General features: G+C 35.8%; 1 protein-coding gene across 1 annotated transcript; it reads right to left on the bottom strand.

The window, feature by feature from the left end:
• Positions 1–459: 459 nt before the first annotated feature.
• On the bottom strand, positions 460–24,177 carry LOC113498503 (lissencephaly-1 homolog). Its single transcript, XM_026878522.1, is given in 10 exon segments — positions 460–650; positions 653–689; positions 1,065–1,220; positions 1,623–1,758; positions 2,441–2,618; positions 3,330–3,486; positions 5,347–5,493; positions 6,625–6,778; positions 21,340–21,481; positions 24,007–24,177. Coding segments are annotated over 9 exon segments (1,179 nt in total). The 5' UTR covers positions 21,378–21,481; positions 24,007–24,177; the 3' UTR covers positions 460–474.
• Between the last annotated feature and the right edge of the window lie 562 nt (positions 24,178–24,739).

The following is a 24,739-nucleotide window of genomic DNA, read 5'->3' as shown; positions in this document are numbered from 1 at the left end:
ATTTTCTTGTAGTCATTTTATTATCGGTATTTATTTAAGTTTCTAGGTAATTTGAAGAGGACAAACAGAACAATACCATGTCAACAATAATAACAAAGACGAGTCAACACTGAACCCGTTTTATCCGTTTAGAAAACCAGACAGCTGCTATACACGGTATTTGCTCTTTAACTACTTAAGATTTCCTGCTTAAGAAACGGACATATTGAACTCAACTGTGATGTAGTTGAGTAAGCTGCAGGGAATATTTATTTATAAGCAAGATGTGCTTACGATTAACTGTCGTATTTTTAGCATACGCAATGGTAAAGAAAGTCTATTAAAGATACTGAAAGTTTTGAATGCGAAAGTATTTTTGTTTGTCCGTTGGTCTATTTTTCTATGTGGTATGTTTTCTGGGCTTAGCTTCTCCCATTTTGATACAAGATTGTAAGCCGCTTTTTGTCTCGACGGCCAGCGAAATAAGTCCAAAAGTTAGATAAATGCTACGAACCGAGACTGGTGGCGAAGTGTGTGGTGCGCGTAGAGCGTCTTGAGGCAGCGCGTGTGCGCGACGTCCCAGACGCGCAGCGTCTTGTCGTCGGAGGCCGTGAGCAGGTAGCGGCCGCCCGGGTGCCAGGCCGCGCCGCGCACCCAGTTGTCGTGCCCACCAGCGTGGCCAGGCACTGCCCCGTGCTCACGTCCCAGATCTGATGACACGCACACGGATATACTCAAACAATACAAAGCGTGGTGAGATGTGAGACTATTTTGCTGCAGTTCGAAGAAGCTGACTTCTTTAATCTTGGAAGAGCTGTTAAAGCATCTACGTGTCCGCACATTATATTTCTCGCGATATTCTGTTTGTAGTTGCAATTTTTTGCTTATGTATGAGGTCACGTATTTATTTCTGTCAGTATTAGATTCAATTACGCATATTTCTTTGTATGTAACTTTCTATGTAACTTTGTAGCCTAAGAAAGGTTTAACATGGATTGAAGAATATTTCAATTTTGGGTAGTTCATGTCTTTTCAACATGTTTTGCACATGATAAAGTTATATAAAAAGAAATGTGTGGTGTTACCTTAACGGACTTGTCCCGAGAGCCGCTGGCCAGGAAGGGCCCTATGTGGTTGGCGCGGCGGTTGTCCGTGCCGGCCGCCTCGTTGATGGCCGCGGCGGAGGCCTCCGGCGCCCACGACACGCACTCCACTACGTGCTCGTGCTCGCGCAACTCCATCTGACAATATATTATGGTTTACGTTTTGAAAGGAAATAGGAAATAGCCGATAGCGACAGCTCAACTCATATTGTAATAGGTGAGCTTAGAAACATCGCTATGGATTTGCAAATGTATTACCACTCCCAAGTAAATGGCAAGCTGAAGACAACCTAAATAGGTTTTATCCAGTAAAGCTTACTAGGATTTCCTTAGGTAAAATATATATAGTTTAGGTTTGCTGGTAACAGGTTGCATCTATCCTTCAAAATTTTAAATAACCCACAGAAAAATGTCTACACGTAGTCTAGCAACTCTATAATTACAGACTAATAAAGGTTGAAAATTGAAAGCCTGTATCATACACTATACAAATTGCAAAAATCCCCTTCGTATGTTCGCAGCATCTGTTTGTGTACGCACCTTGCATTCATTGGTGTCGGCGTTCCAGATGCGTACGGTCTGGTCGTTGGAGCACGACGCGAGGAGCGTGCCGTCGGGTGACACACGCACCATGCGCACCCACTCGCGATGACCCTTGTATGTTTTGATGCAGTAGCTGTTAACAAAGGAAAATATATCACGTTTAGTAATGTTTTCTTGTAAGAACATACTTATTTGGTCTGTGCCAAGCAGCTGCTTAATTTTCTTTCTTAAATAAAAATGTCATCAATAAAAAAATACAAAATGCATAAGTAACAAGCTAGTTTAAACATCACTCGAATGCACGTTAATTACATCGCCATATGTCACGCTCACTTTTTTGTTCGCCTTTTTAGCATCCGTTATTTGAGAGCAGGAAGATTAAAAAAATGAAGCACGTTTTTGTGCAGAGCATGTTGTTTACTGTGAAATAGGGTGATTAGGGATGTCGTGGTGTGGTGAATAGTGACTTTGATTGAACATGTAACATATCACCAATCAATTATTATCTAATGTTAGGGTAACATAAATATATTTTTATCAACATCATTAATCGATTTAGACGAAACTTGGTGCACAGATAGTATAAACTATCTGTGCACCAAGTTTCGTCTAAATCAAACCAGATTTACACATAGGATAGTTTTCTTCCCATTTTATGTTCCGTGGGATCATTTTCGATTTGTAGATGGCGGTCTCGCAGGTAACAGCTAGTTTACAATTTTTTTTTAATATTCTGTATTAGAAACAGAACATCAACATTTTGAATTGATTGCTATTTTTTCTATTTACTCGTGTATCACTTTTATGGTACATACCCAGTGGCCACCTCCCATGCCTTGATGGTCTTATCTCGACTGGCGGAGTAGACGATGTCGCCGCTCGGTGAGAAAGCCACTGACGACACATTGTGGTCGTGTCCGTGCATTGTCTTTACACATTCGAATGTTTGGTTGAAGTCCCACAGCTTGATTGACATGTCAGCGCTGCAGGATACTATAAAGGAAACAAATACGTTATATGATTGTAAATATGATAAACTTGAGAATTCTATTTTTCAGATTGTCTGTTACTCTTTCATGACTAAACTACACTGATTGAGATACAATTTAGCATGGAGTAAGAATAAATGCCAAGAAAGGATATAGGCTAAGTTTTGCACTAATATCTGACATTACACTCTAATTTTATAGGCTACCTGAATAACTCAGAAACTAACAGATTATAATAAAGTCTGTTTCATAATTTCCTTCAACAATTGAAATAGCTTTTCTCGTTGTCTGCTCATGTTTATTCCAAGAAAATAGATGAGTCATTTTACCTTACAAATAAGACGAGACATACGTCATGAAAGCACCTTATGCTAAATAGACTGGATAAAGATGTCTCCAACGCATAATAAATTAACGCTAACTGGAATTGTTGAAACAGAAATAGCCTGTACTTATGACATTAAACTTTCTTCACTGTCACAAACTGCTAAAACTATGTCTATACTATCATTCATAAGTTTTATTCATAACTGAAAGGCTTGATTTTAAAGGTTTCCGAACCGAAACTATGTACGCTCGATAGTCGCGCCATTATGCTATATTGTATGTTAAATATCCAAGGCTTAACTCTGCATCGCAATAAAACTATAGAACTAGGAAGTCTAAACTATAAAACATTTTTAAGAATTATAATGTAATGGTAACAATCGCTCACCAAGAAGTTTTCCATGATGGTCGAAAGCGATATCCTGTACGGAATCGGTGTGTCCCTTTAGGGTTCGTTCGTACTCGCCGCTCTCAAAGTCCCACACTTTGATGGTTGCGTCCTCACTTGAGGAGACCATCAAACTGAACACTGGGTGAAATATTACCTGGAAAATAAACATTAGCGATAGGAGAATAATCTACAAAAAATTCTATATACATTCCTAGATCGGCACGCTGAACACCAATCAGTCACAAAAAGTTATCCAGACTAGGTAACTTAGTAGCTTAAACATCACCAAAGTTGAATGCAGAGGCATAACTTATTCGGAGTTTTGTTAAATCGGATTTCGTTGCTGGTCATACTATAGGTTAATTTTTAATTTAAAGTAATATATCTCTTGCTTGCATAGTTTCTGAAAAATATTTGGAATGTATACAGGTATCTGGAATTACGATTAACGGATGTTTCAAAAGCACATCGAAAAGGGAAAGGTGTGGTCTATTTAATAGTTTGTTTACTATGAAACACCCTCATTTCGTCTATAAATAAAGGGGATACTAGGGGAAGGAAACAAATCCATTATTCTAATTAATTTCTGAATGGCAACTGTTTTGTATTTGCTTCTGTATTTGAACTATATTTTAATGAATAATAATAACGATAAATACTTATAGTAGTTATTTTTATGTGAATCCTGCAGTATCACCATAAGTTTATTAGATTCATTTTTCATAGCACTTTTAATTGACAAATTATTATTATGAGTACTTTCTACAGAATGCACTTCAGTCTTTAGTATTATAGCAAATAAGTAGTTCTAGCATAGACCTGTAAAACCGGAAGGTTTATAAGTGTTTATAATAAAAGCTCGTATCCCCTTCAAGTTGCTATATCAATAGACAATTATTCTTGTGATAACGTGTTTCTGTCACGTGTCAGAACACATAATTTAGTAGTGACAGAAATTGATAAAGTCAGGAAAAGGATTATTGATCTTAAGTTTGATTTTCTTATTTCCGAAAATAAATTTATAAGATTTTCAGGATCCGGGGTTTATAAAATCTGAACTGACTTGTGTATAGCGTATGATATGAGTACAATAGTTTCGAACAAGCAAGTAGTAGAACCGTAACTCGCGGAACGCTATAAATAATAGTCACAGCATTCGTTTGTTACAATTCAACAATTGTGCATGGTTATGATCACGAGAAGTTATGGACAAAAACCAAAACAATACATTTGAGACTTTCGTTAGATTAGAAAGTTATTAACGTACAAATTTCGTTATAACAGGTAAACGTTAAGCAGAATAATCATGTACAAAATAATGATCTGTGATTAGTTGCGTTTACAGGTATTTAATTGAAACGAGACTAATTAGAAAAATGAAACCGATCTTCGGGTTATCATGCACGGTTATTCTACTACAGATTTAATTTGAAATGTTTATTCGTTTTACAATATAGTTTGTGTTTATTAAGTAACATGTGCGTATCACATGTGAACCACGTAATCAGTAAAATTTGTGTACATTCCGACGGTCATTGATTTGATGTGACCTTTAAATTTTTGAAATTACTTTCCCTTACTAATATAGTTACTAATCGTTCCATAAGAATTCAAGTAGGGAAAATGAAGATTTAGAGTAAAGAAACGTCTCGCGTCGGCTATTTTAGAAAGGCAATTAGTTATATTAAAAATAATTAAACATGATCATTATAATCAAAGACACGACACTCCTAGGAATAATTGTAGATAAGTGGATATTATCTATGCTTGTTTTGAATACATTATACAACAACGTACCGTTAAGTCTTTGACCTCTGCAGCATTGCAAAGGTTTCATGTTTTCACTACTGTCAGTATAAGGACTAAGTAGGATTAAGGCAAGCCTTTCATAAAATATTTTTAATAAAGCAATCTTCTATCAACTTTGCTGTTTTGGAAGAAATAATCTTAGGAGTGTAGTTAGGGATGTTAAGTTAAATATTTTAGTATATTAGAATGGTATAGTTTAATGTACCTTAGTAATGGTGGCCCGATGTCCGGTAAGGCAGAATTTTTCCGGCGGCCGTGGAATCCACTCGGCTGGAGTGCGTTTGGCGCGCGTTGGAGCACCCTCGATGAATTCCTTCTGAGCCTCGGACAGCTTCGATTCTAACTCCATCACCTGAATAACGGAAGAATACACTCGGTTTTATTATGTTGCAGAATAATGAATACAGTGAATAACGGAAGTTTGGTTTACATGCTTAGTTGTCTGCGTGAAGAATTTTGCACACTTCATGTATGTTTTTAATTTAGTATGAAATTTTTACAATATGCTATCTGTGTATTCTAGTGGGAAAAAGTATTTTAGTTACAATAAAACTCTTAAGCTGTCGCTAATCTCGTCCAACGATATTTTTTACGTAAATAGTTGACATCATAGGCTTAGAGTTAAGAAATAAAACGTGTCAAGTCGTTTAATAAGAGAGCAGATTGTCGAGTCGCGGTCAACATCGACCGACCGCCCGCCCAAGAAAATCGAAGCGACCTAGAAACGTCCAGTATACAGATCGATGGACACTGCACGGACCGGAACGTGCTTCGATGTCGTTATAAATTTTTACTCTACACGTTTTAGCCATCAATGCGTCTAGTTGCAGGTAGTTTAGCAATATGTGCACCATTGAAACACTTGAGATACAACTGACTTACTTATGTAACTAGCGTATTGCGTATATAGGGGGACACTGATAGTCATCTCTGTGCACACAAATCGATTACGCGTAATCAATTATAGAAAGTGTTACAGCGGTTTCGAAGTAACACGTTAACAATTGTAAGCTATTGTCAGTAGCTATAGCTAAGTAAAAATAAATCTTTTTTTTTATTGTGTTAGTGAATGACATGTTGTTTAAGATAGATATTAACTGCACTCAAATAGTGAAGTCTACGATACAATCTTGCGTCAATCTAAATAAGACGTAGAGTGTGTTTGTTTGATTCTTTTTTGTGCAAATACTAAAATAGCTAAGTCATTAAATGCCAATTATGAATTGCCTTGACAGATAAACCTACTATATAGATATGTGACAACGCTGACAACCTATGACGTATCTGTGTCGAACCACTTGTGTAGTAAATTAACAGCCGTATGCAAGAACGATGCTAAGGTATGACGTTCTAAGATTCCTATTTGTCTCTACAGTCCACTTAGGCAATAAGAAAGCATGTCAACTAAGGGAAACATTTTGAGGTGTATCCGCTCTGCGTAGTACTTGTGTACGGCTGTAGGTATAGTTAGTAGTGTCGTCACCTTTTTCTGCAACCTGATGACCGAAGTCCACTTCTTCTCGAGGAGGCCGCCGAACTTGCGATCCATTTCGCCGGTCATATCGGCCTCCTTTTTGAACGCTTCCAGCGCGTCCGTGTAGCCATTGCTACCTAAATAATCGGCGATCGCTTTGTTCCTGTAACAATAAACATTTTACATATTAGTTAGTTGAATACAATACAGAAATTGCTTAATCTTAGAAAGAATTAGAACAAAGTACAGTATCCGTTATGCTGTTAACTTAATTACTATTTTACTAATGATTGCTATTTGGTATTTTGACATGTGAGACTTGTTTAAATAAATTTACGGATGTTGCTTTAAGCATGACGTAAATACGTTTTTCGAGGGCAAAAAACTGTTTACAAAAACTAACAGCTGAAGATCTCAAGAACATACGATTTCCGTAGTCTTTTTAATACATAGATTTTGTTTTCATGTTTTGATTTTAAGACAATAGTGAAAAATAGTGGAAACGGCAAGATACACCATTGTAGGTACATTAAATTAATTAACAATTCCAACAACGTCTTTACAAGGCTAGATGGACATGGCAATGTAGGAAACAGCATTGTGATCTTGCAACGCAATTGGTCGATGAAATGTGTTCCGTTACTCATTAAAACTCACAACAACAACTGAATAATTATGCCATTCGCAAAAATATGTAAGACAAGAAAAAATGAATTCGGCATATTCGGTTATTTTAAAAGAAATAAAGTTCGACTGTACCACAGTATGAAGTTATACATAGAGGTTGATTATGTTATTCTCGTTACAATTAATGTTTTCAATAACGTAAATATGGGTCAGCTCGGTAAAGGAATGTGTTTATTTCTGTACAATCACGTGATTTATCACTGGAGGTTAATTAATCGGCTGATGTAACAGACGTTCTCTCGTCTGGGGGCGTCGAAACGAGGACTGTGGTATGAAACGGCAACGGATTGTTTTCAAGTTCAACCGTATTGTTAATTTTCATGCATTTTATCAGATTGTATCATATTGTAGGGTTTAAATGAGTACAAGGTGAATAGCTATTTTTGTATTCTGACTTGAGCGATATCGTTAAGAAGATTGTCCAATATCAAAATTATGTTTTACGTACTATTTACCTGAATTGCTTAATAATATCATTTTGATTTGTCGCATAGGAAATAAGTAAAACAAGAAACAAAAGGACTAGAAGAATACAGAATTTTATTGTGTCAAATGGAGCTCTAAAAGAATTAAATAAATGTTTTACAAATAACAATCCGATACTTTAACGTTAGCACTTCCACTTTGCTCATGAAAACGACTGAAGCATCCATCTCTAAGCTAAACAATTGAGAATATATCTCCGGTCTCATCGATTCAACCGATCTGGCGGTTTCCCACGAGTAATCAAATAAACATACATGCTTTCTACAAGCGATTTGTGTACATCCATTCTTAGATGATATACCTCATTGACAATAATGCCACGTATAAATATAATACTTTACGAAACAACGGTGACCTATAAAAGTTACCACGAAACACTTTGAGATATGCGTGTGGATGGAATATGGTACTTCGTTGTAACCTTGACACGATGACGACAGCGACAAATATATTGGTGTTTCATCAATAGAACGAACTCTTATTGTGCAAATAATTAGGTACATAACATATTATATACGTACATTGTATAGAAACAAACCTTTTTGTAATCAGGGTCATGGCAAAGATCTGAAAGCGAAACTCTTCCAATTGTATTGTTGTTGTCTGTCCGGGACCATAGCGTAGATAATGATAACAAAGACTGCCGGCTACAGTATGATAAGCTGCCCTTGTGGTAACTGTCAGTGTAGCCTTCGAAACAGCGCTTTTCTTTGCGATTTCATTATGGACGGTGACATATTAGCTCGCGTTTACACCCGTGAGAAATGAGTTTGTATTTTTAGAGTCTATTCCATATCAGTAGATATAAAAGATTTTATTTGATCGTTATTTTATAGCTCGAATGTGACTGTGTATGTGTGTTTACCTTAGCTATTACACAAGCCAGACTTGTTGAAAAAGAGTAAGCAGACAGGCGCAAGAGTCCGCCAACAACCGAAAAAAAAATTGGCGACATCATAAGAATTTTAACATGTGATCTCCATGGCCTGCTCACAGTTGCTACTGACAAATATATTACACAAAATTAGTTTGTTTCTACTAGTTTCCTTTTTTTTGGTACCATACCGATCGTTTTTGACATTAGTTAAAATCCCACGACACAATCTGATTAACGACTGCTTAGTCTATAATGGTGAGGTCATCCAATAAAGATATGTTAGGTAAGGTTATGCAAACTCTGAACAGTCGTGGTTATTTATAAGTTATTGGGACTAAAAAATACAGAAACAGAATACAAAAACTTCAGCATGTTCCACGGTCTTCACTTCTAATATGATAACCACATTTTTCTAAGTTTTTCTTTTAAAAATGGAAATATGTCGTTTTCGTAAGAAGACTACAATCGCTGTTATAAAAAGCCACCGAAAGTTTTGAGAAGGTTAAATAGTTTTCGGAACAGCGTTATATATACTAGGAAAATGAAGTAATCAATGAATTCAGTCTGCTTCGAGAATTCTTAAAGTGATTTTGTTAAAATTAACACATTTGTTGTAACATTTTACGTTTTTCCTGCGAAAACCCAAATCAAAGTGAGTGAAACGAGAAGCGAAGAGGCACTTGAAATAACTAAGTAGAGAGACTCAGAAAGTGTTTTAATTGCAATAAGTTGGCAGTTAATCGTATTTATTTACAGATTGTCGACTCTCTAGGATGCAAATACACCTGCTAATTAATAGACTGACGTAAAATCAAGTACCTATTGACAATTATACGAACCGCCTACTCAAACTTTCTAAGAAAGTTTAGTACATCAGTTCAATATACTGTTTGTAAGCTATGTTCATTTAATACCCTGTTTGTACATGTCGTACTCAAATTAAATTGAAACATGTATAGGTGTGCTTTCGGTTTATTACTTCGATTTTTAAGCAAATATTAAAAAAATATCGACTATAAAAACGTATTTTATAGAATTCAGTGTAATAAAAACAATGTTACGGCCAGAAACATCACTACAAAGTAAGGATCGCAAAATCGGCTTTTAAAAATCATTGACAATTACCATATTAAGTTAAATAATCGCGACAAAACAGTGAGTCATAAGTTAAGCAGATATTACACATGTTTTATCACAGTTCGTCTTTGTATGTCAGAACATAGTGTTGTTTTATTCGGTTCGTGAGCATGTGTGCGGGAGGGCGGCCTGCCGGTGGACAAACTCGCTTATTTTATTTAGAAAACAGGCTTTAAGTAAGTAGCCTGTCGCGTTAAAGAATTACGTCATACATTTTACATGTTCTATAAACAACACATTCTGTTGCTGACTCAGTAACTTCCTATCTGCACTGTAAGTGTATAATTCGATTATTGCGCTTATGCAACAGATAATCCTGACCATTTGAGCATCGATTGGCAATACTTTCTTATTATTGAGTTTGGAATTTGGCGAAATTGTTAAAAGGCGACGACGAACGAAGCGTTTCATCGATACGATTCTGTTGAAAAGAGTTTTATTTCTTGGTTGATTACTAAGTCGGGCTACAATACGTGGTGAAACCGAATCGATTCAAAGACAATCAGTCTCGCGAGTGTCCCTATTGTTTGTGTGGGAGCAATCAAGTTACACGTATTGTTTGTTCTGTTAAGTGAAAAGATTAAGCGGTACAGGTTGTAACCAAGTATCAAATGTAACATCTGTTGAAAGTCGAAAACACATGTGGTTACAAGTTTGACAAGTCATTCATAGTTGTTTATGCTGTTTTACAAATCGTAAGATACACAGAAGTGATTTGAAATGGTATGCTCGTCAATTGATTTGATAGGCGATTGATTGATATAATAAACAGCGTACAAACAATGTATGTTGCTGATGCATTTATATTTCGATGTTAAAACAGTATAAGAGTTCAGTAGCGATGTTGGGGCACAGCGAAAGTGGTTTCGTGCGTAGAGCTAGCTAGAGGCGCGGACTGATCTGGGACTGCCTGAGAAAATAACTTTCACGATACATTTCCGACATTATTACTCTGATTGCAGGGACAAGTGGCGCTAGTACCCGAAGCCGTGTTGACTATAAATAAGATGTGATCATTGTTGTTGCGAAAAATAACAAAATAAGACGCCGAAAACAAGTTATTAGAACAAACAAAAAAATATTATAATACAATGACTGCGCCTTTTAAATACAAGGTGGTCTCATTACCATCAACATTACGTGACATTAGATTAGTTATTCATACAAGTATCTCTGATCGTAACACTGATATGGACATGTTCCATGTACGCATGTTGTCGACTTGTGCACTTGTTCAATTTTGCATAGTTTTGTAATTATTGTCGACGATAAATTTGTCCATACTGATCATTCAATAAGAACTATAACTTGCTTTTATAGCAGTGTTAGTTAATATTGTAACATAAAACAACGGAAATATCGTAACGAATACGTCACGTTACTCGATAAGTGGAATATTAATGGTTCTTGATAGATTTAACACAAATCAATGGAAGAAGTAAAATATATACCCTGCAATATTCAATTGTGAATAGTTAAAGGGAGGTTTATATGGAGTAGCTAATAGTACCTACACTTACAAACTAGTATTACAATAATATTAGACCTCTTCACATCCAAGCGGCTGGACAGATTTCGTTAAAATTTGGTACGGAGATAGCTGACACCTTGGATTAACACATAGGCAGGTTATTCAGACGGGCAAAGCAGCGGGCAACAAATAAAACATAGAAGTCATAACTGCAGCCCATTTAAAGATGAGAGAAGAAATGTGCGTTAGAAATTATCAAAATATCATAAAATAGATTGCATGGTAATGGCAATGGTGCATTTTCTTAATCACATGTTCGTTCTTACTATAAAGTAATATTTTATGATTTAAGATTTTTCATAAAGAGAGAGTTAAAGAGCCTGCAGAATAGAGCTACCTCGAAAATTTCGCGCCATGAGCCCTGAATAAAAAAATACTAGACGTTTTAATAAAGAAACCGATTTATTATTCGCTTAACTTTAAATAGGAAGATTAACATAATCTGGGTTCTACCAAGAATAAGTTGGACGGCGAAGCTGGATCAAACTAATAACGTTGGAATAAAGCTTACAGTGTCCAAACGTACTTAAAGAACCGAGAAAGATACAAAACTATTTTCAACTTGTAGTTTGTGACAATTTTATGTTAGACAGCTAATTCCAATAATTAACCTTTGTCACAGCACTGACATCACAACCATATGGCAAGAAGAAAAATGAAATAGATTTCTTGTCAGACCACAATTTTCGTCAGCGCAGTAAATTCGGATAGTATTAAACGATAACATTGGAGATGATGTTAATAACAATTATAGCGCAAGTAACTTTTTATAAAGATGAACGTTCCTTACGAAAACATGATATTAAAAGTATTACAACACAATACAACTGCTAAACTAAATATGAATGATTTTTCTGCTTTAAGAGGAGTTACATGATCAAGAGTCGATTGTTCAACCCTCAATTGTGAAATGAAGCATTTGGTGTAACGGGATCACGAGTAACAAAAACAACGGGATGGGTGTTACGAAGCGGAACGATGTTAATAGTGTTGAAGAAACCGCACTATGTTCACCATATCCGTATGGAGAACACGTAACAAGCAACATTTGCATAAGCAGTCGTGACTTGAAATATAAGAGCACAGGGGCTTAGACGTAAGCTAAGCAGACAAAATACTTTGGAATATTTCGTCGAATAGGCAACCTTATCGATAAAAACTGAAATCCTATTTCCGTTCTTCGCATAGAAGGGTCCTTAAGTAATTGACATGAGATGGAGTCTGAATTCTAAATCAGGGTTTGAAAATCTGATTGTAATGTTGAATTATTTTTCGATTCGCTATCAAAAGATAATACCTATAACTCAAATGAAGGAAACAGTAAGGCACCCACTCATTGATATTTTCAATCTACCAAGCTGCCAAGGAAATTGTAATATAATAATCATGGACCTAAAGTTCAAAATAGTTTTTTCCCGCAGCGGGGATGAAGGGGCGGTAGCCCACGCGACTGGTATCGATCGCCCCCACTAGGCGCCGGCTACGTCAGAGCAACGCTGCGTCATTGCGAATCCCTTTTCACAAGCCTACCTAAATTAACTGCCCAGACTCTAACAAAGATCAATTTATTCTTGGGTGAATAAAAAGGTATTAAAAGCTACACTCCAAGATAGTGCATGTTATGATGACTAATCGTAGCATTTAAGTCTTCAGATATGTAACATATGTGTAGCGGAAATAGTTATAAAGATTTATGTAACCCAGGAGACAGCTCACTCAGTGCATTAGGTATCTCATTTCCATATGACTGTCATAACATCACAAAATCGTTGCAGTGAAGCAATCATCATAAAAAAATACTATTTATTATTTCCCTAACTCCGTTGTCTTTTCTGTTTCTAGGCAGTTAACAGGGGTGGAAAAGCAAATTAAATATCGGAAAACCCTAAACATGTAGGGGTGGAAATATAATTAACTTGGATGTTTACGAAGGGGAAAAGGTTAAAGACAGTGAAACTACATGGGCGCAGTTTTACAGTTTATGGTCAAGAAACCATAAAGGAAACCAATAAAACACAAATCGTTGACAAGTTCCTCAAGGAAGTTTCTACGTAATTTAATTACATTTTCGTGACAGTTTGTTGAAATCCTTAACTGTTAACGGAAAGCAGGTGAATGGTCGACGTAATCAGATTTTAAATCTCTTCATGAACCGTTTAGATTTGTCAATTGGAGCGCGATCGGAATTAAACGAAGCACAAAATCGCCATCAATTTGTATGCATTGAGTTTTGTAGTATCGTTTAACGATTTCAAAGATAATAAAAGTAAAAGAAATGCCTTCGTGATAATTAGGAACGTGTATTCTCGGTTTTGCTTTCCCATTGATGTTATCTATATGTAGCAACTGGAATAAACAGTTTTAGTAAACAATCGTGAGAGTGACTCTTTGTGGAATCTTTGGAGACGGGACTGGAGTGTTTGTGTACGTTGAAATCCAATTATCTATATAATAAAACCAATGTAATAAGCTAAGAACGCAGCATGCACGCGGTAGAGCAGCGTCGACCGGGCGTGGACTGCATTCCTTGCGATCCGTAGCCAAGGCAAGAGCAGTTTAGCGGATGGGCAACGGGTCTTGAACCTAACAATGGGTTACATTCCTCGATTCCCATTATCACGTCGCTGCTTAGAAATAAAATGATGACGTATGCCAGCATTATGTCATGATATCGTGATTTGTTTCTACGTTTTACTAAATGGCTTGTGATAATAGCCTTGTCCGATAAGATATTATACTGATAACCACGTCATTATAAATTAACATTAATTGACTCTGACTCAGGAAGAATGTAATGTCACATGCACTTATTGTATGGAAGGTAAGCAAGCAAGGACGCCATTCAAAAATGTGGGTTCCAGAGCTACAAGACCGCTGGAACTAATACATTCAGACTTGTGTGGCCCTATGGAAAATTTATCATTTGGAGGTATGAAATACTTTATTACCTACATTGATGACTACACACGAATGGTCCATATTTATTTTCTGAAAGATAAGTTAAATATTTTAGAAACATTTAAGGATTTCAAGTTAAAAGTAGAGAATGAATTGAATCATAAGATAACAAAGCTTCGAACAGATAATGGTAAAGAATACTGCAACTATAACTTTGAAAAGTTCTTATCTAATCATGGTATAATTCATCAGACCTCTACTCCATACACTCCCCAGCAAAACGGCATGGCTGAGAGAATGAACAGGACTTTGGTGGAACGAGCACGGTGCATGTTGTTTTATGCTAACCTGGAGAAGAACTACTGGGCTGAAGCTGTGGCAACGGCTGCATATGTAATAAACCGTTCCCCGACAAAGTCATTACAAGGTAAAACTCCATATGAAATGTGGAAAGGTAAGAAACCTAATTTATCACACATGAAGATATTTGGCTCTGAAGCTATGGTTTATAATCCTAAAGAAAAACGCCAAAAGTGGGATAGAAAATCCGTAAAAATGATACTTGTGGGATATTGTGAAAACACAAAGGGATATCGTTTTATGGATCCGAAGACACACAAAGTCGTCAAAAGTAGAGATGTTTCTTTTATTGAAAATTATAATCCGGATGTCAGTGTGCCAGTTAATTGTGAAACTTCTGTTCCAGTAAAGGACAGCCAAACAGCCACTGCAAGTCTCGGCTCATTAGAAAATAGAGACAAAATACACACTCAGGAGTCATCATCCACATCTGCGCCTGTGGTGTCCTGCAGAGACTCAGACACACAAGGTAATAGTGAAGACTCAAGTGAGTATGACACTGACACAGGAGAACTTGATGAAACTTACCATCCTCCATATCCGATAAGACAGAATTACAATAGTAATGTAACATTGAGGTCAGCACGGTCACAGGCTAAACAAGATGAGGCACAAAATGGAAAGATGGGTTTATTGTGTTTGTTTACTGATTTGACTGACCCACAGACTGTTGAGCAAGCACTTGCATCACCACAAGCTACTGAATGGAAGAGGGCCATGGACGAGGAGTATACTTCCCTGATGAAGAATAAGACATGGATTTTGACAGATCTCCCTCCAGGTAAAAAGGCTCTCCCAAACAAGTGGGTGTTCAAGACAAAAACAGACCAGAGTGGGAATGTTCAGAGATATAAGGCAAGGCTTGTAATAAAGGGATATGCACAAAGATGGGGCACAGATTATGAAGAAATATACTCACCAGTTGTCAGATACACCACTATCCGCTATCTATTTGCCCTAGCAGCCAGGTATGGATTGGCAATAGATCAAATGGATGCTGTATCTGCTTTTCTGCAAGGAAAGATTGATAGAGAAATTTACATGCAACAGCCAGAGGAGTATAAGCTTGGATCTCAGGTATGCATGCTACAGAAATCAATATATGGTCTCAAGCAAGCTAGCAGGCTCTGGAACCTGAAATTAAAATCTGTACTTCATGAGTTAGGAATGACACAATCAAAAACTGATCCTTGTGTCTATTGTAATAAGGAGAAGAATACCTTTATAGCCATCTGGGTGGATGACTTAATATTATTCACGGCTGAAGAAAATACAAAAAATATTTTCAAAGAGAAACTGAAGGAACACTTTGAAATGAAAGATCTTGGTCCAGCAAGTCAATGTGTTGGTCTACATATTACCAGAGACGGAGATCAAGTACTATTAGACCAAGAAAAATACATAAATGATATATTAGCTCGGTTCAGAATGTTTGACTGCAAATCTGTGAAAACACCATTTGAAGCTGGCATGAAACTTGGTGCTAAAAATGAAGAAGACGAAATTGCTGACTGTCCATATCAACAGGCCATTGGCTCCTTACTGTATGTGGCTCAGGGTACCCGCCCTGATATATCGTTTGCAGTAAACACACTGAGTAGATTTAACAAAAAATCCTACCACTGCACACTGGGCTGCAGTTAAAAGAATTTTCCGATATCTACAGGGTACCAAAGACTTGAAATTAGTTTATACCAAAGATGGTAATGAGAAAATCACAGGATATTGTGATGCTGATTGGGCAAGCGATGTGCGCGACAGGAAGTCGTGCACGGGTTACATTTTTTTGTTGCAGGGTGGTGCAATATCTTGGCGGTCACAAAAGCAGCAGACTGTGGCGCTGTCTACTGCTGAGGCCGAGTACATGTCGATGTCGTCAGCGGCGCAGGAGGCGCTGTGGCTCCAACAACTGCATGCTGAACTTGGTCAAGAACAGAGCAACCCACTCGTCATATTTAGTGATAACCAGAGTGCAATTAAATTGTCCAATAATGATTGTTATCTGCCTAGGTCGCGGCATATTGATATCCGCTATCATTTTCTTAAAGATCACGTAAATAATTTAGATATAAAGTTTAGTTATGTTAAGGGTGAGGAAATGATTGCTGATAATTTAACTAAGGGCACCACTGCTGACAAGCATTTGTATTGTGTAAAAAGGATGGGGTTGCGTCCCTAGGGAGGGTGTTAGTGAATAGGAACGCAACCATAATATTTTTTTTGTCTATAGTTGTTGTCTCTGCTTTTTGTTAACTTTTTGGTTGCCGCGCTTTCTATCTGTGTCTTCTGTGTAATAAAACTTCCAAAGTTAAAATACGTTTTAATTATTTATGTACCACAACCACGATTCCTTTAGTAAGGGTTAATTACTAGTTTGCATGATTCCGTTAATGACATGTTTAAAAGACAGGTTTTTGTGTCTTCTGAAAGACATTTGAGGTAACCTTCGCTCGCCTTTAAGATTGCATCAATAAAAGCAGGTTGACATTGATGCAGCGCCGTTTCTTGCTCACAATAACGTAGGGTGACTCACGATCTTTCTTAGTCTACATCTAACCTATGAATGTGATGACGTACATCATATACACGTACCATGTATACGAGGGGCATGCCTAACATCGTCGAAATCCACACTCAAGGCCGATACTACTAATTCGGGAAAAGCAAATTATTTTAGGAATGACGGTTACGTAGTGAATACATCCCGAACGTTTTGTTTGTTTTATTCTCTTATCAGTCTTTTATATATCTGTATTGAACTGAATCAGTTCCGAACGATCAACATACTAAATAACAGCTTTCTACCTCATCTAGACAGTTACGTAACAGAGATTATGATCGATTATGGTAATAACGAGATAACTGACGTAAGCGTTTTTTATGTTTGGGTGAGCTAAATAAGACTCTCGATACGACCTCGTTTATTGAGAGGCAGTAGGTCTTGAATAGCGAGTATTAAGATTCCTATCAATCTAATTTGAATATTAGCAACATGCATTTAATAGATTTAGTAAGACACTTTCACTGTTTTAATATTAATAAACCGTTATTTTTATGACAATAGGTTTATGAAGGAAGATAATATTTTAAATTTTTATATCACTGTTTGACAGTAATGTGAATTAAAAAGTATTGGGCTTGTATCTATACTAATCTATAAAGCTGAAGACTTTGTTTGTTTGTTTGAACGCGCTAATCTCAGGAACTATTGGTCCAAATTGAAAAAATATTTTTGTGTTGAATAGACCATTCATCGAGGAAGGCTTTAGGCTATAAATAAACCATCACGCTGCGACTAACAGGAGCTAAGATACAATCCATTCTATCTTATTTTCACTATTTCCAAATTGTGAAAATAACAGGGCAGGTATAAATCATAACTTATATCTTCTACCCACGGGGACGAAGTCGCGGGCAACAGCTAGTTCTGAATATTATGAAAATGCACACCCTCCCTACCCTCATCAAGCAAATATATCCAATATAATTATGTGATATTATTTGGTCAATAGCCAAATATATTATTCAAGTGTGAGTGTGACATAAAACAGGATATTCTACACATGTAATAAACCACACATTGCATTCGACATAGTTCTTACAAAAAATAAACATAGCGTAAAAATCAATCGACCACAGACATCATAAAGATGAACTAGACTACGTAACATTCAATACATACTTTAGAATGTGGATCGTATATTCTTCAGTCGATTAACCATCGACCCGAATAACTGCAACAACATGATTACAAGTGCAGCAAGATTCAACGGTAAGAGCATGCCCATTTAGCGAAATATCTCTGCTGGTGTTTTAATTTGTGATCGTTATTTTTAATCAACAGACGCGTTCAATGACCCCGTTTCGACGCAGTAGATCCGAACCGAACGCGGAATAGACTATTATGATTACCGGTGCCAATGGCGAAATAGTTATCACTTTTTCGAACCATTTCAATGTTGGCGTTTTTGGACTTTTACATTCAAGGCACATTCGTATGGTACTGTTTCGTGAGCTTTAAATGTAATCCTATTTGTATAATACCTTATATAACATGGACTCTTTTAATTCGGACGTACAGTTTGCACTTGTATAACAATAGCGTGTGAACAGCATGACCACATCTTTGTATAGAAGTATCGCGAATTAGATCTCAGCTCGCCTTTCACTTCGTGTGAAGCGAGTTAAAGGGTATAAGGAACGTTTAGATATTTTAGGTCATTGGTTCATGGACGATGTGGGTAATGCAGAACCCTTTTACAGAACATGAAGGATGTCGAATAATTTATTTAATTATCAAATCACATGCCCTATATAACACTTAATATGTTATGACATAAATCATAATAATGGCATAATGAATTTGAACTACTATTTTCTGCCTGATCGATCATTGACTTTATTACGTATTAAATCGGTGTTTGTAATCTTATTAATCTCAGATTATATACTGATCATCATCAGGATGATAAAGTTCCTTTGAAAACTGCAATCAGCGCCGGCGCAGGTGAGCCGTTATTCGCAATAGCAACATCAATAATCGTATAATAATGATGGGATTGCTAGGTTCACGATGAAAGCTGCGCACCAACATCAAGTCGAGGAAGGCGCCAACAGCGACGCGGGGTCAACGACACTGCGTTATAAGAGCAACTGTCACTTTCAAAGGTCGACCGACAGGCACGCAGGTCGACATAGTACCGATGGTACTTCCATGGTACGTTATTAATGAATACCAAACTCTTCGGGTAATCATTTCGACTTCCAGTCGTTATACGAGTACTTCGTCATCGAGTATAAATAAACACTTTCATATTTACAATTATTATAACTGTGTTTGTGAAAATATATTTGGTAACATCGATAAACGTTATCCGTTTTTGTAGACGGGCGTCTCAGTAATAGGCAGCACTAGACAGTTAGCTACACGCGGAAGGAAGTCTATAGTTAAAAAATATGGTTACACAAACACCAACTGGATTTGGATATCGAGTGGGTAATTGTGAACGATTAAGTAATTGACGTATAAACGCTCATCAGGTTACAGGTTCGTCTGTGGGTTAATATAGTTTGATAAGTGCTGTCGGATAATTATGTTATAAATAAGTGCCGCGCCACGCCTTTTGGTCGGTGTTTTGATTAGTTGTAAGTAAAGACTCTGGGACAGGCTCCAGAAATAAGACTACGTTCATAATTATATGCACACTTTGGGAAGAACAAAAAGTAATTATACAATATAATTGCATTTTTTTTAATCTAGTCTTCCCTTGATTCTGCTAGGAGTTATAGGCAGGCACCTACAGGCAGACGTTTCGAAAAGACTGACAGGCAATTTAAACATACTGAATTATACTATCAAACGAAGTACATGTTACATTTCGTGTAAGTTCTCAGCTCTGATAGGATATTGTAATTAATACCAAATTCAGAAAGTTTCTAGAGTATTGGTAACATTGCGTTAGTAGCGACCTTGTTGCAGCCGCAACTATTTGCTTGACCGAATTCATTGAAACTTAATTCTGCTGTTCCAAAAACGCAACCGTGTGTTTTGAAGACAAAGATTCATCAGACAACAGAAATAACCAGAGTAATAAATCGGTAACGCAATTATGCGCTAAGAAATCTCAAGATCAAATATTTGTAAATAAACGTTAGGTTTGACTGAGGAAACAATGCAAAAACCCATTTCTAAACACAACGGCTTTCTATTCCGGATTTCTATCCAATTTTAAGATCTATTCTGCGAACAAATTGTTACTAATATGACCTCGACGTGAACCATGGAATTAACGTTCATTTCTCGTCAGATATGAAGTGAGTACGGAAGAAACAATGTCCCAGGTGCGTACTATAACTTTATCTTTGACTGCACGGATAGCCGAGTGGTATAATAGGTCACCACGACAAAACCACTGTGCGCGACGTATGACGGGTTGGATCCCCGTGTAGGACAAGCACTTGTGTGACCCACGAATACTTGTATTGAGTTTTGGTTTCTTGTGACTTAAATGTTTGCGGAATACCCGCGACACAAGGATTAAATTCTTCAGTGAAAGACTAGCTTTTTAAAAGCGGAAAATATTTATTCTTAGATCAAAAAACTAATCAAGAAGCTATTACTACGGCCCTATCCTGATAATCTAAACCCGAAGTGACGAAAAAAATGTGTTATGAAACATCGTGTTTCGTCAATGACATTACAAACAGTTGATAAAATGTGACATACATACAATAATGTAATGTACCCTTGATAACATGATAAGATTAGTGTGAAAATTAATTCTTGACCTTATCAATCTGTTGCCTGTTAAAAGTATTGTGTTTTTTAGGATTTTTTTGAGATTTCTAATGTTTAGTATAAAAAAACATGTCCATTTGGGTCATAAATTTTATGGCTGATCAATATTCTAACAAATTATTGTTTCTTAGTCCCATTTAATTCGAACTTGGCCGATTTTATTTTAAGTTTTGACTCATTTAACCATCTAACCAAAAACGTATTCAGTAAACATACAAGACACCAGATGCTAGGCACGACTTGGCAGAAGAAAAAAAAAATCCTTCCTCTTATCCGCTATGCCGGTTGCAAACCAAGAATTAAAAACTAAAACTAACTCAGCAACCGGCATAAATAATTGCGAATCTTTGAGACTTTTCTGCTTTTTTATACAATTTTAATGACGCCCCATCTCTGGCCTGGTCATTTTGTTTCCTATACATCTACAATTTAATGAATATGAAAACTTACAGCTCCTCTCGTTGCCGTTGTGACAACACCATTTTCATCGTGGTCGGGTGACGCTTGAGGCGGCGGGCCCGGTCGGTTCACTGCACTAGAGTCTCACTGATTCACGCGGGCGACGGCAAGAACGCCGTTGCCATTATAACACCTGTGTACAAACATAATGCTTAATTAATAAATATATAATAAAGATGAGTAAGTTTATATCAGTAGATTGTTTTAGGCCATAATTTTCCAAATACAGGATTGTCTGGATAAGAAACTTGTTATGGCTACTTGAGAATCCTAAATGTAGCCTATTTTAATTTGTTAGTTCTCTGGCAAATCTTAACTGATGGCAAAACATTAAATGTTGGTAATCTACATAGGTATTTTTCCAGATAAAATAAAACAAGACTTAAGTAAGGTTGATTTGTTTAGTTATAATAAAAAACAATATTTACTTAAATCCTTACTAATATTATAAATGTGAAAGTGTGGATGTTTGTTACTCAATCACGCAAAAGCGGCTCAACAGATTTGGATCAAATTTGGCATGCATATAGCCATTGAGATGGAAAAGATCATAGGCTACCTTTTATCCCGATTTTTGAAATAAATCCTGAGGGAAAATTGAAAAGGTGTGTAAAAGCTATAAGATGACTAAGGGTATGTATTTCCATGGAAACTGGCACCACCGAAAGCTGTAAACTGAAGTCCACGCAGATGGAGTCGCAGGCAACAGCTAGTTAATTCATAATTGTGTTCTTTTTATCCAATGATTCAAAATCTCATCACAATCATCTAAATCCAATAACTAATATTACTTTATTGGTCATGTAGAATGAATTGTAAGTAACTAATTGTTAGTATCAAATAGTATCCAGTAGAATAGTGTCAAAACTGGTTTATTACTGACAATTCCAGAGTGGTTTTGTTTGTGTATTCTTGTTTTGCTGTTCAGACATTGTTTACCCAACTCTTTCAAACAGTATTTGAATACAAACATGTTTCTAAAGATGATCAAATGAAACTGAAATCTAGATTAACATAGAGATTGATCACATTTTGTAATATCAACTGTCACATTAATGTAACAATCTTTTAAAGTGTCATAATAAATTAAGACACAAGGAAGGCAGTTTTAAAGGTTATAATATTATATTACATCATTGACTGAATTAACATAACATTGGTGACTCACAGTCACGTACATTTCAAGTTTGTCTTTTTGTAAGTTAATACATACACCTGAATGATAAAACTAAATATTAATCAGCTAGTGTTTTTCTTATTATGGTAAAACAAGGATAAATTATAAAAATTAATCCTTCTATAGTAAATAAATAGCAACTTCTTTGTTTATGACAAAATAAATGTAAATTTTATTCATTAATGACCCATAGATTATTAATTATGAACTGGTTTTTTATTCTATTTTACATATTTTTGCTATTTAAATATTTGGCTAAATATAATGTGTGTGTACTGTAGGAAATGTTTTTATTATTGTTGTGTGAATCAACTAGGGATGCAATAATGAAAGATGAAACTTATGAATATGCAATATTTCTTAGGTTTTAGCTTATGTTGCTCTTGTTTTCTAGTGCCAATAGATAGAATAAGAGTAATTATGGAATATATCAGACGCATATGGGACACATCATTTTCAATTAAACAATTTGGACTGTGCTTTGGAGCCCCTTTTTTCAGCAGTGTGTTGTGACATTTAAATTGTTACTAAAGTTATCATATTAGGCATGATTCACAGGGAATATTAATTATTACAAAATTGCCTAAGCTTATTTTCCAAGAAATGTTTCTGTAGTTGTAAAACTGGAACTTTAACACAGCAACGTTGAGGTTATCAATGTATTGTAAAAGTGAATGCTAAACCACAAATTCAAATACACAACATTTTATATCTAGCCAATATTTCATAATATATTATGGATTGAATGTGAAATTGTTTTATTATCAAGAGAGTAAGTGTGCCTTTTCGAAATCTAATATTTGTTTTAATTTGTTGCTTATTATTGTACTTTAATCATCAAGATTACCTCTTGATCAACACTTCCTATAAAAAATCCTTTAAATTTGTACTTGTTTATTCCAACTGTTTCCTTTTTTAATTAAGAAGTACTCATTCATAGAAAAAAGACATCTATTTCTAGCTTATTTTGATAAGTTTGCTTTATGACCAATTCATGAAAAAAATTGATGTTATATAGATTAATTTTAAAACACAAGTGAACTTGTAATTTGAGTCTAATCAAAATAAAGTATGGCTTCTATGTCAAGGGCAAATCTACGTATTATTTTGTGAGTTAAGCAAATGAAGCCATAGTGATGACTGAGTTAATGAGTTTTTACTTATTTCAGAACTCATTATTATGGGAGTGATGTGGTAGTATCCATAGATAGACACAATTTGACCAAAAAACAACTTATTAAATAAACAAATAATTGTTCTGGACATGGGCTTATTTGTATTAAATAATTCATCATTTTATATTAAGACGAGGTTAAGATGTTGTTCACGGGTTTACTGAAATGACTGTGTAAGAATGGTGTAGTATTCAAGTACCACCATTATTACAAGTTATAAAACTGATCCTTAACATGTAAGACACCAGAATTCATAATAAATCTGAATATAGAAACCTAGTTCAAATACTAACATCACACAATTACCTGAAAATAGTGAAATTTTCTTTTGGTTCTTTATGAATTTATGTAAGTTTGCACCATCCACCAAATAGACTCGTAAAAACATTCAGCATGGAATGCAGTGGTAAACGTTAACTAAATGCAATAATAAGTGCCAATTTACTATTTTGCGTGTTAATTAATTTGAAAATGAATAAAAAATGTGAATGCAGTAAACTGACTCACAAATTAAACGTCAAAACCAATAGGGTTACTGTCATTTTGCCACATCAACGAAATTCACAAATCCTAAGATTTCTTGGTAAACATTTACTTTAATTTGAGTACTTATTTGCAATCTATACCATATTTACTGGATTGTGAAGAAATATTTGAGAATATTGTAAAAGAACGGCCATATTGAACGTGTACAGCAGACAAACTCATCGCAGATATATTTATTTGGACATCGTTTTGGTTACATATATAACTGGTAATTTGAAGATATTATACTTACAGAACACAAAAACACTTTAAATTTCACTTTTGTCTGAAATTATTTTCACGCACTCTACAATCACACTTCACACAAGACCCAAGGCAGAAAACCGTTTTCGTTGCAATGGCTCAAACTCACCCACCAATCCAATACAACATGAAGTTTCGATTTTCTTTCTTCTTTCGATAAGTACTTCAGAAGCGCCATCTATGTTTGGAGTTTGTAGTAAATCGTAAACAGAGATAGCAGATACTACATTAAACGAGCAAGAGTAAACAA

This window comes from Trichoplusia ni, chromosome 11 (genome assembly GCF_003590095.1).
Source record: "Trichoplusia ni isolate ovarian cell line Hi5 chromosome 11, tn1, whole genome shotgun sequence".
Lineage (NCBI taxonomy): Eukaryota > Metazoa > Arthropoda > Insecta > Lepidoptera > Noctuidae > Trichoplusia > Trichoplusia ni.
Note: the sequence above shows the minus strand (reverse complement) of the source record. Positions and strands in the feature narration are given on the sequence as shown.